General features: G+C 42.8%; 1 protein-coding gene across 1 annotated transcript in view; it reads right to left on the reverse strand.

Annotated features, from left to right (window-relative positions):
• The window catches only part of KIF5C (kinesin family member 5C), a 148,138-nt gene that overhangs the window by 77,615 nt on the left and 53,311 nt on the right, over positions 1-17,212 (reverse strand). Inside the window, exons 3-7 of the mRNA XM_035008072.1 lie at positions 15,353-15,426; positions 8,788-8,892; positions 4,769-4,817; positions 4,443-4,498; positions 3,469-3,556 (exon numbers count right to left, since the gene is read on the reverse strand). Coding sequence (XP_034863963.1) covers positions 3,469-3,556; positions 4,443-4,498; positions 4,769-4,817; positions 8,788-8,892; positions 15,353-15,426 — 372 coding nt within the window. The remainder of the gene's footprint in view (positions 1-3,468; positions 3,557-4,442; positions 4,499-4,768; positions 4,818-8,787; positions 8,893-15,352; positions 15,427-17,212) is intronic.

Consider the following 17,212-nt stretch of genomic DNA (forward strand, 5'->3'; position numbering starts at 1 on the left):
AATAAATAAAATAAAATAAAATAAAATAAAATAAAATATCAACAAAAAGGATAAGATACTTAGGAATAGACTTAACCAAGGAAGTAAAAGACATGTACATTAAAAACTACAAAATGAGGGGTGCCTAGCTGGCTCAGTCAGTAGAATATGTGACTCTTGATCTCAGGGTTATAAGTTCAAGCCCCATGTTGGGTGTAGAGATTACTTTAAAAAAAAAAATCTTCTAAAAATTTTTAAAAGAATAAAAACTACAAAATGTAAGAAGACACCTATAAATTGAAAGACGTTCCGTGTCTATAGGTCAGAAGACTTCACATCGTGAAAATGGCAATACTACCAAAAGTGATCTAGAGATTTAATGCAATCAGTATCAAGATCCTAGTCATGTTTTTTTGCAGAAATAGAAGTCCATCCTAAAATTCATATGGAATCTCAAGGAACCCCAAATAGCCAAAACAATCTTGAGAAAGAACAACATTGGAGGTCTCACACTTACTGATTTCAAAACTTACTACAAAGCCACAATAATGAGACAGTGTGGCATTGGCATAATGGCAAACATAGAGAAGGACAAATGAGAGCCCAGAAATAAACCCTCACATAAAATGGTAAAATAATTTTCAACAAGAGTGTCAAGACCATTTGATGGGAAAACAACAGTCTCTTTACCAAATTGAAAACTGTATATCCACATGCAAAAACAATGAAGTTGGACTCTTACCTAGGCCATATACTAATTCAAAAACAATCAAAAACCTAAATGTAAAAGCTAAAACAATAAAACCTAGAAGAAAACATAGGGGGAAAACGTCATAACATTGGATTTGGCAAAGATTTCTTGGAAATAATACCAAAACCACAAGCAACAACAGTAAAAAACAGATATATTGGACTTTATCAAAATTAAAAACTTTCATACATGAAAGGACAGCATCAACAGAATGAAAAGGCAACCCACAGAATCAGAGAAAATATTCACAAATTGTATATCTGATAAGGAATTGAGATCCAGAATATACAAAGAACTCCTATAAATCAACAAGAAAAAAAAAAAACCCAATTATAAAATGAGCAAAGAACCTGAACAGACATTTCTTCAGACAACCTACAAATGGCCAATAAGCACATGAAAAAATGCCAAACATCACTAGTCATTAGTGAAATGCAAATCGAAACCATAATGACATAACACTTCACACCCAAGAGTATGGCTGTTAAAAACAAAAATAGAAACTAAGAAGCATTGGCAAGGATGTGGAGAAATCAAAACTCTCGCACACTCTTGTTGGTGGGAATGTAAAATGGTGTGCGACAACAATGGAAAGCAATGTGGCAGTTCCTAAAAAAATTAAAAGTAGAGTTGACATATGATCCAGCAATTCCACTTCTGTATATATACCCAAAAGAAGGGAAAACAGAAACTTCAACAGATATGTATACATCCATGTTCACAGCAGCATTAGTCACAATAGCCAGAAGGCGGGAGCAACACAAGTATCCACATGTCTATCTGTGAATGAATGAACAAACAATGTAATATATACCTACAACAGAATACTATTCAGCATTTTTAAAAAGAAAGGAAATTCTGACATATGCTACAACATGAAGACACTATGCTGTGTGAAACAAGCCAGTCACAAGAGGACTTGTATCCCTCCACTTCTATGAGGTACATAGAGCTGTCCAATTCACTGGAACACAAAGTAGTATAGTGGTTACCAGGGAAGTATGGGGAGGTATTGTTCAATGGGCTGGGGTTTAACTTTGGGGTGATTAAATTCTGGAAATAGACAGTGGTGATGGTTGCACAACATTATGAATGGACTTAATGCCACTGAATTGTACCCTTAAAAATGGTTAAAATGCTAAGTTCTATGTTATGCGTAATTTTAAAAACCACCTTACCAGAATGATAAGAAAAATAATTAATGTTCTGCACCTACAGTTCTGAACCAAGGGGCCAAGATGGATTGTCAAGTATGCCGTGAATAATTCACGACTAACAATAGCTTAAAAAATCAAATAAATAACTTCTTTATAAATGAGAGATGCTATTACTATAAGAATATCAGTCTTACATTCTTTCAAGTATATGTAAAAGCAGAAGAGAAAGACGTGGAATTTAACCTACGCTGTATACATGTCTAGGCTCACCTATGAAATCTGCCGCATGTGTGAATATCCTCTGATAGGATGTCAGGGTAGAGAAAAGGTAGAGAATTACGGTACTGGGTGACAGAATCACAGAGCCTTGGGTGGAAGAGACTTAGAGAGTCTAGACCAGTCAACCAACCGATGTTTCCATCTCTTGTATACCTTACAGGGAACCCTGCCCCTCCAGGTAGCAGGCTTTCCTTGGGGCAGCTATCAGGAGCAGAGAGTTCTTGCGGTCGGTCAAAACCTGCCTCCTGGTAGCTTCAGCAATCCTAGGTGGCCTACCCATGTGGTTCATATAAAGCAAACCGACTTTCTTAATGTCAGCACCTTGAACATGTTAAGAAATACATTACACTAGGGGTGCCTGGGTGGCTCAGTTGGTTAAGCGACTGCCTTCGGCTCAGGTCATGATCCTGGAGTCCCGGGATCGAGTCCCGCATCGGGCTCCCTGCTCGGCAGGGAGTCTGCTTCTCCCTCTGACCCTCCTCCCTCTCATGCTCTCTGTCTCTCATTCTCTCTGTCTCAAATAAATAAATAAAATTTAAAAATATATATATATATACTACACTGTCCCTATGTTCTCCTCAGAGTTTTTCTTTCTTCCAACCTAGAAATCCCTAGTTCTCTCAACTCCTCCTCCTACAAACTCCCTCTGATTTGTCCATACCCCTCAGAATGAGACAGCCAGCCCAAAGATGGGGGGCCAGAACCTCTGCTGCTCTAACATAGGACCTGCTTCCCGGAGACGTGTGCGCACGCTGAGGAAGGAACTACAAGGTAAACAAGCTGGCCTGAATGTGTTTGTTATTAACATGGCATAGGAAGGTTTTCAATAAAGCTCCCAGCTCCACTTCCTGAGCTCCTCCTTGCTTTTCTTTTCCTTTTCTAAACAGGGTAGAAATCTACCGGGGTTTCTTTCCACACATATGACTGGCATATAAAATTTGTTGGCTTGCGTTTTTTTTAACCTGAACAATAATGTGGTTGAAATACATTTAGAAGCTGACTTTTAACCCCCTTTCCTTGGTTGATTGGTTTTCCCCAGTGTCCAGATGTAGGGGGCTACCAGGGCCCAGCGAGCCTCACCCAGTATTCCCGAGAGTTCCCTGAATGGCAGAAGGCATGCTTCCAACAACCTGCTGAGACACTCTCATCCTGCACACTCCTGTGTGCTTGCTTCCGAGCCACTGCTTCATAACTGCCTTCCCCGGCATTATTTCCTTGGGACCTCATTACCCACCCCTCCTGGTGGGTGGGCAGACATTCGTATCCCAAGTGACAGGGGAGGAAACACCACCCCATGCTTACTTGTGACAGCCACGTGTCGGTTTGCTTTGCCTTCATCTATCACATCCATGACCTCCTCGGGGCTTGACACAAACCGCTCGGTACACCCCTGAAAAAGAGTCAGATCAGGTTAACCACTAGAAACTGGAAAGCTGGGGCGCCTGGGTGGCTCAGTCATTAAGCGTCTGCCTTCGGCTCAGGTCATAATCTCAGGGTCCTGGGATCAAGCCCCGCATGGGCTCCCTGCTCTGTGGGAAACCTACTTCTCCCTCTCCCACTCCCCTGCTTGTGTTCCCTCTCTCACTGTGTCTCTCTCTGTCAAATAAATAAATAAAAACGTAAACAAACAAACAAACTGGAAAGCAACTCTATTTGAAGACAGCTAAACATTCTCCCATTTCTCCAAAGGCTGCCATGTTGGTCCAACAGCTCTTCCTCCTGGCTTATGGCTTGAGTTCTACATCAAAGAGAAGTCTGAGCAAACCCCAGGAAACCTAGAAGTAAACCATAAAAGAAATGCCAGCTTTTTCCTAGATTTTTAAGTACCTGTGCATACTCAACAGTAGTAGAAACAAAAAATAAAGAACACCAGTGACAGAAAAAGAAATGGATGAAATTTTGCTTTGCCTTTCATGCTAGCCACCAACTTTAATTAGACACTTTGAAGTTCTAGGCATAATGCTATGATAGGCTTGCTCTCACTGCAAAGTATACACAATTATCTCCACTAGCAAAGCCTCTCTACATGTGACTAATAAATACTTGTTCACTTCTCCACTTCTTACCTCATGTGATTAGACATCTGTGATACATTCCCACAGGGATACGACTGAAGAAATCAAATGTCTGTTTTTTAACCAGATAGATATTAAATATAAGGAACATGATGAAACACCTACATACACTCTATAGGAAATATTCTGGGCATATTTGGTAACCATGATGATGACAGTGACAGGAGAGAAGTCAATTGCAACATCAAGTCTTCCTCATACCTTTACATATGGGACTCTGTTTTTATCTTCATGAACAGCCAAGTTCGTCTTGGATACTGCAAATAATGACGACATGCAGAGGAGAAAAGAAAAGTTAAAGATTCTGTATTGGAGGAAAAGAGAAATTGTTACCGAAGATAGGCAAATCTAATCTCTTTGCCATATGCAAGTTTAAGCCTTGGCTAAGAATAAGCAGATAGTGTAAAGGCAATAAAACATCTCTATAAACTTTCATTAATTCCTGAAGCAGAAGAGCTGTGAATCACTTCAACCTCCCTAGACCTTAGTTAAAGAACAAATAGAGGAAAAGCATTCAGGTTACTCACCATCGAGTAAGTCCCTGATTTTGTCCAAGTAGATCTCAAAATAGGAAACCTAGTTAAAAACAAATTGAGTTTGAAACAGAAATGCCATGCTGTATTTGAAAAAATATCATTACTAGAACTCATAAAAGCCTTTGTCATGCACAGCTAAGAAGAGCAAGAAGAGGGGGCAGAAAGCTGGATTCGGAGGCCTGCAGCACAGAGCCCCAGCCAACTCTCCTGCACTCTCCGGCTTCCTGCCACGTCAGCCTGCTCTGCGGACCCCTGCCTGGGCTGAGCCACCCCCCACGCCGTACAGCCCCTGTGGTCTTGATTCAGGTGCTCCTTACATTGTGCACTAGATGGCCACTTACGGGTGGACTCTACCCTTCACCCTCGATGAGCACCAAGCAAACTTCTAGGTAGGACCAAGGCTGGAACAGAAAACGGTCTTGGCGAGTAATTGTCGACATCAGTTGGCATCTCCTCATGCATGATGTTGACCCCCTCACCAGACCAGGTCCAAACATTCACATGAAGGAAGTGGGGATGGGGATAAGGGCAGTTTGCTTGGAGCTACAAGAGCTCCAGGGTAACGGGGAGAGAGCTGCTGATGGGGGCCAGCTTTGGGGAGGCCAGGAAAGGTTGGAACAAAATGGGATTTAATGAGAGACAGACTAGACTGTGAGGGGGAAAGGAAGCCTTCTAATCAATTATCCTCAGAGCCCAGCCCCAGCCCCTCCTGCATCAGCATCACTCAGACCTTTGTAGAAACTGCAGAGTCGTGAGCCCAGCTGCAGACCTCCTTAGTCAGAATCTCCAAGAACTAGGAACTGGCTTCTAAACTCCCTAGGAACACCTGAGAACAACTTTAACTGGACATGTGACCATGGAGGTTTAATTCACATGTAAACAAAACTATAGGCCTCGGTTTTCCCATCTGTCAAATGAAACTATTGGACTTAATGACGTCAAAAATTTCTCTAGGATTCTGCACTCTGTCTACACCTGCCTTCCACCTCCCAGATCAACTTTCTTTCTCTCATGTTCATGGGTTTTTTGATTTTTTTTTTTGAAACCTAAACAAAGGAATCAACAAACAAGTTGTTAAGAAAGAAAAAAAGTTGAAAGAACAGTTGTAAAGCTGGGGTGTAACTCTGTAGGTGAAACCTCAGCCCTGCATCCTCGCTCTTGGACCTCTGGTTGGGGGCAGTGAAGCCTTCCCAACCCAGCACTAGTCCTCACTCCTCAGTCCCGTTCATTACCTTGTCCTGGAGCCTCCTGACTTCCCAGTTTCTCTGAGATCTGGGGTCTTGGCTTCGAACCCTGGAATGTGTAGCTGGGCATCCCCTCCAAGTTGCCTGTCTGCCTAACAACCTGAGCTTGCCAGATTGTCTGTCAAACTCCCCAGTCACCAAGCCTCGTGCGTCATAGACACACCTAGCTGGCCTTGGAAAGACTCACTGCTCCTGAAACTTCTCCCTGTGGCTGGAATCCTAGGGTCTGTTTGACCTCTAATCTTGGACATCTCTAACTCAGCCTCCCTGTAGCCAACTCAACCCTGGTTCCAACCCATTCTGTGCATCTCAAAATTGTCTAGCTTTCATTAAGACTTCTGTTATCTTTGAGATGTACACGTGTCCTTATTTCCAGAGATTGCAGAGAAATTAATTACACTAAAAAGCAGTCATAAATTACATAATTACATAAATTACAAATATGGCAGTTAAAATCCTGTTCACATTTAATATGAGAAGAAAAAAAAAAAAACCCTCTGATTTATTAATTTCTTTTTACCACAGAAGATACTGGCTGCTTTTGGGGGATGGGGGGACGATTTTGTTTTTTTGTCATTTCAAATACTTCGTGAGACCAGGTGGAAGAAAAATAAATATGTGTTGCTTTGCATTAAGAAATAGCATGTTCAGAAATAACATTTAAAACCTCTATGGGGCTCACTTTAAGGAACAGATTTTCAATACTGCTTTAATCAAGCCCCTTTTTCTTGATTAAGCCTGTCACTACTCAGTTCAAAATACAGAGCAGTCAATAGCTGGCCTGTCCACTTGCAATTATGACATATGAAATAAGTGAGCATAACTACAAATGCAGAAAAGGAAGACTGTAAATTCAGACCTGGAGACTTGGGTGCTGTTCCTTCTCTTCCCGCCACCCCCCTCCTCCCACCCCATGCTGGGGCTGTTTTTACCTTAATAAGATTCTACTACAAGACCCTATTTTGAGGGCAATAATTGGTTTAACATCTTACTCCAGGATTATCCCATAAGAACCCTACAGTAGTTTAAGGTATTTAAATGCAAACAGCCTTAAAGATGTACTAAGCTCCTAAATCTTGATCCCATCAAAGCCACAGGCTTCTGTATCCTTAGATACAAAGAACCCTGGCAAGGAGAAACCTGTGTTAGCCAACAAAGGGAGGAAAAAGATTTGTAAAGCAAAAAGACTTCCTGGATCTAATTTATGATGGGGCAAACAGTTGCCCTGTTTTGATATAATTTAGGAAAGGTACATAGCAGAAGTAAGCAAGGGCAGAAGTTTAAGATAATGGGAAAGGTGCTGCATGTAGGGTTGGTCAGATCAAGAGTCTAATCTCAGCTCTGCCAATAACCTGATGTGTGACTTTGGCCATCCAGAGCTATGTCTTGAAACTTCAGTTTCTTCATCTCTAAAACGATGGGCCTAGTGCACTAAGGTCCCTGCCTCAAAAGGGATGGTCAGCCTCTTGGCTCATCCGCTCTGCTCCAAGTCTTCTTAGAACTGACCCTGTCTCTTCCCCATCCCCTGTCCACACCGTTCCCAGTCGCTGTGGTGGGGACCCAGCCAGCCATGTGCATCCTGGATACAGCTTGTCAGAGCTGGGGGCAACCCAACTGTAGGCTAGGCCAATGAGCCCCTTCCCTGGGGAATTAGGAACTGGGAATAAGGGATATGGAACGGGAGCTGCCATGGTGCCTTCTCCCCCTACCCACCTCCCCCCCAAAAATATAAAGCAAGCAGAGAGAAATGCAGGGACTCTAACCGGGATGGGGTTTCTTTTGGGTGTGATGAAAATGTTCTGGAATTAGATAGTGATCATGGTTGTATTCTTTTGGGAATATAATAAAAACCATCAAACTGTACGCTTTTAAAAAATGAATTTTATGGTACGTGAATTATATGAATTATATCTCAATTTTTTTTAATTTAAAAAAATGTTTAAAGGAAGAGCAGGGTCTGGATTTCTTGCTTTTCCACAACCCCTTAGCCCCGTGTCTACTAACAAATTTTGTATCTTGTAACAACTTCCTCTATTTGCTTAAACAAGTGGCTTTCAGTTACTTGAAAACAAAGGAGTTCCAATGAATGTATCCCTAATATCCAATGTTATAAATTAACAGCTATAGTTAAGAGAGTAAAAATCTCTCTTTCAATTCAAATTTAAGTTGGAACAGAGGTTCTGGTTTAAAAACAAAAACCAGGAAGGATAACACCCTTCCCCAACACTTGTCACAGTGTGCCTCTCAAAATACCAGTCCATCATACCTCAAAAGGGGAAAAATATGTATACAGTCAAATAAGCTGGAAAATGTAATCTACTACATGTCCCCTTTGTAGAACTGGATTACATAATAGCATATTAAACCTGTGATGAATTTAACACTGTTCAACTAAACATTTTCCCAGCTTATCTGGCCTCATAAGCCTTTTCCCTGATAGCCCACCTATTAATAATATGAGGGACTGTGTTCCATGGAACACACTTCGGGAAATGCTGTCCTAACCCAATCATGGACACATTCCAGTCATATCTATAGAAATCCACTGGGTAAAGGGTAGAATTCAGATAGCCATCAAGATGATTCCATCCTAAAGAAGGCTTTTATTTTATCTCGATATTTCCTTAGTATTCGCCTGCTTTGCTTACCACAGCATTTCATTTAAAATAGATCAAAATAATCTTTTATGTATACATAAAAAGAGGAAAACTAAAACATGATTTGGGGCGCAGTTTTCTCTCTTTAGACTTAATCAATAGCACTTACCTTGATGTGAAACTCCAGGTTTTCATCCATGGAATAGATGTGGTCAAAGATGTCATGTGCAATCCTTGGGATGATCCCCATGAGTTGAGGGTCATGTAGCTTCCCCTAGTGAGGGAAAAACACAAGCACAGGCAGCTAAAGAGTGCCAGGAAACATGTGGAAGGGAGAAGGAACCACGCTGGTTTTCATAACAGAACTCTGTGGAAGAGGGAGCACCGCCCCCCCACACACACACACACCGTCAGATCCTTGGAGGTCCACCTGATGTGCCAACAGCCCAAAAGTTCATGGAAATAACTCAACGTGTTGCTTTTTACCCAGCAGGAGAGAGCTTGTTCTGTCAGGCTCTGGGGCTTGGAAATATTTGCTTCTGCTGCTACTCAGGGCAGCAAATTGGTGTATGTGGGTGAGAGTGTGGGTAGAAAGGAGGAGGGAAGGAAGACAGGAGGACTGGGATTATATGGTGACTATCACACACTAAATGGGTCTTTGTTTTGAAATTCTGACAAACTGATCAGAATGTATAAGTCCAAATTAATCTGCTTTAATAAAACCAGCTTGAGAGCTGATAGTTTCATTAATGTCATCATTGCTCAAAAATTTTAATAATCTTATTCTAGAAATACCTTCAGTATCACTTCACAAACCAATCAAGAAAAGCCATTTTATCAATTTCTTAAAAATCTATAATTCCCAGCCTAAAATGTTACAAAAAAATTTTAGCTGTTTCTTTAATTTTTTGCTATTTCTAATACTTAAATTCACTGGTAAGATATTCTCTTATTCTTTTATCTCCCTTTTTTTCTACCAGAGAGCTCCAGCCCTCCCTTCCGCATGCAGCCAGCAACCTCCTCCAACCCTAAGGAGGTTTGAGAGATATTTTATCTAAGGGGTGAAGGGATAGATGAATTTTTCTGTGATTTGAACTATTTTACTACATCCATTTTTAAAGATCCAGATTTGCTGCTTCTAAAGACTTTCAAAAAGATATGCCATAGTATCTGAAAGCAATTCCTAAACAAGAGTTCTAGAAGTATTTAAACAGCAGCTTCAGCAAGGACTCCCAGAGAGCCTTCCTTACAACCATGCTCCACGTTCCGTCCTGTTCCATGTGAAACTACGCATCAGTGCACAAACACAAAGTCTGCAGGTCTAAAGTAATGATTGGCAACAGAATTCCCAGCGTTTTTGAGACCTTCAGAAAGTTACAAAACTCTAGGAAAAATGGAACTGGAAGAAAAGTACAAAACACATCTACTCTTCACTCAGCAACTTTACCAACCCTGTGACTCATATCCTTGTTCTAAATCTGCCCGACACCTGGAAGATCCGCTTTGTTTTCCTCAATCAGATCTTCTGTATTCTTTGGGGGTGGGTTCACCACATAGTGCCTCTCTGACAGGCTGACTTTCAAGCCAACATTTGAATTACCGAAAGCCAAGAAGTCACGCGGACTCAGGCACTAACTCCAGGCCACAAAGCACTTTACGTTATGAATCCTCCTTTGCACACCTGATCCCTAACCTTCCATTCTATTGAAAGCAAGGGAAAAGCTGAATTTAGATACATCTGGCCTCTGGTAAAGCTCTTTTACCTGGGAAAATGGGTATTCCCCTGGAATGCCCTCATGTGCGAAGAATCCTAAATCATGTGATGTGTTTATATGGCTTTTTGACCGAACAGTCCCCGAGGGCAAGATGGCCAGTGCATATGTATTTCTCCCCACTGCTTACGACACTTAGTACAGGGTCCCCTGCATAGAATTACTGTAGAAGTTAAATTAAGCAGTATAAATAAGGTGCTTAGGAACAATAAATGTTAGCATTATATTATTGAGCTCCTATCAGGTTCTCATTAAGCAGTCGTAATGGTTTATTTGACCTGAAGAGTCTGAAAATACATTTCTATCCCAGGCCATGACTATATATCTTAGGAAAACAGCCCTAAATGACTGAGACTCAGAATCTCTCAAATGTTGGTAAGCTTACTTCTCACAGGCCATCATAAACATCAAATATTGGGCCCCACAGGCTCAGGACTGTGCAAATTGCTGACAGAAATGACATGAACAGTGAAAACACAGATCTCTGTCCAGTCAAATGCTGTGATGCCACTGGGCAAATCCACCTCAGAGTCTGAGGAGTGCCCCCCACGCTCCCCCCAGAACCCTTCAATAATCCATCATAATCCTTTAGCTTCTACTCAGTGGTCCACAGACAAAGAAGGATGAGAGATAATCCAAAAATCATTTATAAATGACTCAAATCTGTTTCCCTAGATTCTTTCCCTTCCAAAAGATTTATCTTCCAATCGATTCCTAGCTTATACAAATATTGACATCCCTTTGTTTGCCTTTGTCAGGATAAGAACCAAGGCAGAACCAGAGATGAGTCTGGGATACTCCCTGTGTCGTTTCCCTGAAGCCCACACCCAAAAATCACATGAGAGGGAAGCACACGTTTATTTGGAGAAGGCACAACGATACCTCCCATTCCTATGGTCATAGAAGTAATACTCAAATCTACCACAGGTTTCGGGGCTGGGATGCTTGACCTGGCTCATAAGCCCAAGAGTGGTGAGAACTGAGCCTTTATGTTCAGCCTGCCAAGACAATCTGTGTGTGTGTGTGTGTGAGCGTGCACATGTGAGGGGGTATATGTGGTACATGGTGTGGATGTGTGTGATGTATGATGTGGGTGTGAGTGGTGTTGAGGGGGTGTTGATGTGTGTGATGTGTATGTATGAGATAGGTGTTCCATTAAGGTCTTCACTCGTTTTTGCAAATAAAATACACATCTACACGTACGCAGTAGTCACCTCAGGCAATAAAAGGTGGTAAAAAAGCAGAGAGCTGTAAAAATTCAGAGAACAGAAGAGTGCTTTCCAGCTGGGGTGATATGGGATGGCTTCCTTGAGGGACACCAAATCTTGAGAGAGGAGGAAGATGAGGATGGGCAAAGGGGATGCAGCAGGGAAGCTGAGAGGACAGTAATATAGCAAAGGTATGGGAACTGAGGAAGAATAATGCCCTTCTAGAGAGTCAGGACAAGTTCAGTTGGCTGAAGGATCGGGATGGACTTCAGTAGCAAAGGAATGTCCCACTTCATCACCTTTTTTTAACTCTCAGAAAAAAAAAGAACATTTTTATACTTGTATCCTACATAATCCTCTTCAAAAACTTCTCCCACTTCTGAATGTGGCCTTCTCGGGGCACGTGTGAAAGAAGAAACCAGACGCAGGCCATCAACCACAGAACAAGACTCCCTTTGTTCCAGCCCCAGGTGCCTCCTCAACCTCCCAAGCAGGACAGTTTCCTGAAACACTTAAGATGGGAAAGCAGGCAGCCTGTCAGCTCACACGAGCACCAATGCCCTCGGACAGGCTCATTAAAAATCCCTCGGCAGGCTTGGCTCAGCAGTGGGGTGGCCTGCACCATTCCATGGGCTCCAGGTGTCCCTCTGGGCAGAAGGAAAAACAGCGTGTCTCCATCCATCTAAATCTGTGCCAAAGAGGGCCACAAAGCCAGGCACGGGGCCCAGAGAAGCCCTTCCCAGCACCACAGGCCGAACAAAGGTCCAGCCCTCTCTTCCCCGTATAGTCAGCAACCCCAGCAGCCGTCCTTCAACCCAGCCCTGGGAACACTTGGCCGCAGATGCCCTGGGCCCAGTGCACGACGGTGTCCTACCAACCTTGGCATCAACACTGTCAAGTGTTTCATATTTTTACTGAAAATCCGCCTTAAATGCTCCATCTTCAGAAGCTAATCTTTCCAATTTCACGTAGGCTTATCTGTTTGTTCTCCTCAATAGAAGGTAATGGAATCACCACTGGATGTCAGGCCAAAAATGAGGGGATTAAAATGAAAAACAGCTTTAAAATGTGACAGCTCTGTCCATTCAGGGAGTTAACATCCCCTTCCAAAAAAGCCTTGGAAAGATCACAATGTATAATTCCGAATACATAAAATCCTTTCAGATTTTTTGTTTGTTTTTTTTTTAAATTTAATTGCATTCCAGGGTCCTGGATTTCTCAGTCTCCCACAGTCTCTACGACTTCAGCTCGGGGCTCCTCCTTTTCTGTTTTCCTCTAAAATATCTCCTACCTTCTCTCCAATCTATACCCACTGGACAGAAAGAACCAGACTAAGTGTGTGTGTTGGGGAGGGGGGCTAGGACAGGGCTCCCCTCCACCCCGTCCCTTCCTCCTATGGGCATAACTCATGATCTTCAGAAGTCACGATAAAGAAAAGCACCCCTTGCAATCAACCTTTTAAAACTGACGTGGACGGAAAAGCTACAGAATTTAGGCAACTGTGGGAGTAACCGGCATTAGAAGCCAGTTCCCTTTAAGTGCCCCCGAACCTCTCCGGCTGAGCGGCGCTGCAGGCCTTGTAAGGCTCATGCTGTCAGACGTCCAGGGCTCCGGACACCCTCGTGTAACAAAACATTTCCGATTTTCATTTTAAAAAGCTGGCATACGTCTTTGCCATCTCCTTACACCCACTGATTCGCGCCCCCCCCCCCCAACACACAACACAAACTAAGATTTTACTCTGGGGACAGGTCTCTCCTTTGATGGTTTAGAATTTTAATTTCTGACATTGAGCAAATATGTTGTATTTCCCAAAGACAAATTAATCCCGAAGCTAAAAAGGTCACTCTTGTAAACAGTCCTTATGATTTGGGGGATTCTAAATACTGCATTTTTTGTTGTTATTTTGTATATTGTTTGGTAATGTTCCAAAAACCTAGAGACTGATGGACACCCTCATGAGATGTCCCCTCTCTCTCTTACACCTTATGGCCTATGAAGGAGCTTCTGTCATGGCTACTGGAGTTGCTAGTACTTAGGAAATACAGAACTGCAACTTTGCTAGTGCCTGGAAGGTTAAGGGTCTGGGGCCCAGTAAGAGAGGAAGGCAAAGGGCCGCGCCTGCATCTCCAAGGTGTACTGCATGAGAATGGGAGATGCAGAGAAGAGCGTGGCCAAGGCTCAGGTGTCAGGGAACAGTCCTGCTCCGTCCAGAAGCAGTGGCAAATAAACCTTGTGCTTCCTTTAATATGTGTGATCTCGGAGCCACTGTCCCCTGCAAAATGGGAAAGTGACTCAACACAACAGAAATGAGATCCCCCAGAGTCACACGCACACTTGAAATCGGTGTGAGCAGAACATCAGAGCCCCAAGAGTTTTAGCCTAGTGCCTTTGAAATCTCCTCTTCAATAGGAATGATTCATAAAGCTAAACCGATTCTGCAGCAGACGTCTCTCAGTAACATTCCCAAGAGGGTACCGTAAATGAAAATCCTAAGCTTGAAGGATCAAGGATTCATCTTACCCTGCTGCTTGTAAGCTGAATTCCCCAAACTTGCTCTGCGCAGTGTCTTGTAACCACCATAACCACTCTTCTCACCTGTCAGGGGGGCCCAGCCTTTAGAAGAATATCCGGCCCTGAAGGGCTTACAGGAGGACAAAAGCAGGGAAAGAAGAGGTAAAGGGGGCCAATTTTATCTGCAGATGTGCCTTGTCTGGAAGACAGCCTGGAGCCACAGGGCTCCACAGCCACAGGCTTTGAGCTGGGCTCACACCTTCACACGCCCACAGAGGTCAGGTGTGTACGTTAATGACAGAGGATGCTTCGCGTCAGTCCATGCTCACAGTGTGCATGCAGGGGGCTGGGATGGACTGGACGGCCCAGCCCACACACAAGGGTTGGCCACGGTCATCCCGAGGCTATCAATTTAACAAATATTTTATCAAATCCCTCCTGGATGACAGCCGCTGTTCCATGCACTAGAAATAAAAATTTTCTCGATATACATTTTATTGATCTGAGGTTACTGGAGTGTGAACTGGGGTCAGAAAAGAAAGTGGGATTTTCCTTCAGAAATGTGAATGAACAGGTGAACAAGACAATGACGATCTCTGCGCTAGTGAAGCCTACACTTTATATTATGGTGAAATTTCGCCCAGTTGTAAGATCTTCAGAATTCTCAACCAAATTTGGAAACTCAGAATTGTGTGAAATTTTAAGCACTGCCTGCAATTAAAAAATACATATAATAATAATAAATTAAAAATTTTTAAAAACACATGGTGCAGACCAAACAAAAATATGTCTCTGGGCTGAATTTGGTCCACAAGCCAACTTCTTTACATCTCTGTCCTACAGTTTTTTAATTTCCTCTGAGGAAACTCACCTCCCCAGAGTGGCCTTCCTTAGCATAAATGATTCTCACAACAGACTTTCTCAGTTGAAATTAGGGTCGCAATCCATAAGGATACTCACACCACCGTTTAGCTTACTGATGAGTCTTTTTTAATAGAATGTACTATTACCATTTTGAGAGAGCTACCAACAAAGGATTTTTTAAAAGTTCTGAACCCCTGAGATTTTATTACCATTATTTTGAAACTCCACAAATACAAAATAAGTTGGTCAAACATGACCAGTCCCTTAACCACCTCTCTCACGCGCAGTCAAGGGGCTGCATGCGCCTGAATGTGGCTGGTCACACAGTGCTGCTGAGCGACCCAAGAGAATGCCTCACGGCACGCTGCAATCTTACCTCCATGGTGTGCGTTTTTCCTGATGAGGTCTGTCCGTATGCAAAAATCGTCCCATTATAACCTTCAAGGACATCTGCAAGCAAGAAAAAGAAATTAAAATTAACTCATTACTTTGATCGTATGCTAGTGTTTGTTCCATATTTTAAAATTACATTTTCCAAATGGCCCATCTCATTTTTCACACAAATGATGTATTTCAACTCCATTTACATTTTAAATAGAATTGTGAGATAAAAGCAAAAACTGTTCCACAAATAAGAAATGTACTCACATTCCTACAGAATATATTAATGAAGAAAGAGGCAAAAAAAAAAAAAAAGAAAGAAAGAAAGAAAGAGGCAGACATCCTCTCTCCCAGTAACATCAACATTAAGACAGATATCGAGCAGTACACTTCCTTTTTAGCAGAAAGATACTTGAATTTTCTTCTCTAAATTGATCTCCTGAGAGGAGGAAGAAAAACATTATCAGTGGCCTGAGTCTCTGGAGTGAGGTCTGGAATAGAATTTCTTTCCGAAAGATCTGATTTGGGTCAGTTGAAACGCCAGTGCAGGTGAGCTCCTTGGGGATGTTTCTCGGGAAGGCCATCTGGAGCCCCTTCAGAACAGAGTGAGTCCAGAACTGGGGGAGAAGGACAGGGCCCCACTCTGTAAACCCAGCCACACGGGGACAATCCAATCAGCTCGGAAACCACCGGGGCCCTCACTCAAAGTTAAGGCCTTTGTTTTTTTGGTGACTGTGCTAGCAGGACGGCCCAGGCCCATCAGCATCAGGAATTTCTTTTAATTACACAATGAGCACACTGTGCAAAGCCCCGCACACGGCAGGCCGGCTTCCATTTCACACAGGGACGGGGGAGGCGTGCAGACAGAGGCTGCTTTGCACTGAAGATTATCTGTGGGGATTCCTTCCACGCAGCAGAGGTGATTAAAATATATTTAGCACTCGTTTCCCTCAATCCTCCTTCATCTGCATCAATATCACCAAAAGGGAAACAGTACATGATTAATATCCTTGACCCAACATCCCTACTAAGGGGAGAAGTCTCATTCCTGAAAGGACAGTGGGGGCAACAAGAGGAACCCCTTACTGAGGCGTCCTCTTTGGGGCCACTGGCCTCTTCACTCATCAAATGTTTAGGCTGGTTGGTTTGTGGTTTTGGCCTCTCTGAATTTCATTATGCCGGGTAATTTTTGTTCTTTTGTTAGCTTTTCTAAATTTTTTCAATATACATTTTATTGACCTGAGGTTACTGGAGTGTGAACTGGGGTCAGAAAAGAAAGTGGGATTTTCCTTCAGGAAGTTAAAAAAAAAGAGAGAAATTAAGCAGCAGAATTTTTTTTTTTTTTTAATCCTAACAGCCCTTGAGAGTTTGTGTCAAGCTATATCGAGAGAGAGGAGGGAGGGAGAGAAGGTTCACACACATCAAACTTCTGGTAATGGTTTCTTGGGAACAGGAGAAGCAAAAACTTGAAGACCACAGTGTCAGGGTTGGAGGTTCAAGCTTCAGTTTTCACAGAAATGCCAACTTGCTCAGAGAACAGATTCAGAATGGAGAGCCTCTAAACGACCATGAATGCAATGCACTTTGAGGGACACAAGGAAAGAGGTTCCCACCCTGCAGTTGTACTTATAAAATTCTACATTCGTGGCATAAACAACTCCAGGAATGCCAGCCACAGTCACCGCACTAAAGCTTCTGTTCATTAGAAATCACACATCTCCCCGTAAACTGAACGGGCTTCCTTACCTTCAGCCCCTTTGTAGGAGGCACTCTGGGACCTACCAGCCCAGGCATTATTAGATCAGGGGTACGGAGGCCGAGGCCAAGGGTCCAGCTCCCTCTGCAGCTCCTAAGA

This window comes from Mirounga leonina, unplaced genomic scaffold (assembly GCF_011800145.1).
Source record: "Mirounga leonina isolate KUSES-001 unplaced genomic scaffold, KU_Mleo_1.0 Mir_151, whole genome shotgun sequence".
Taxonomy (NCBI): Eukaryota; Metazoa; Chordata; class Mammalia; order Carnivora; family Phocidae; genus Mirounga; species Mirounga leonina.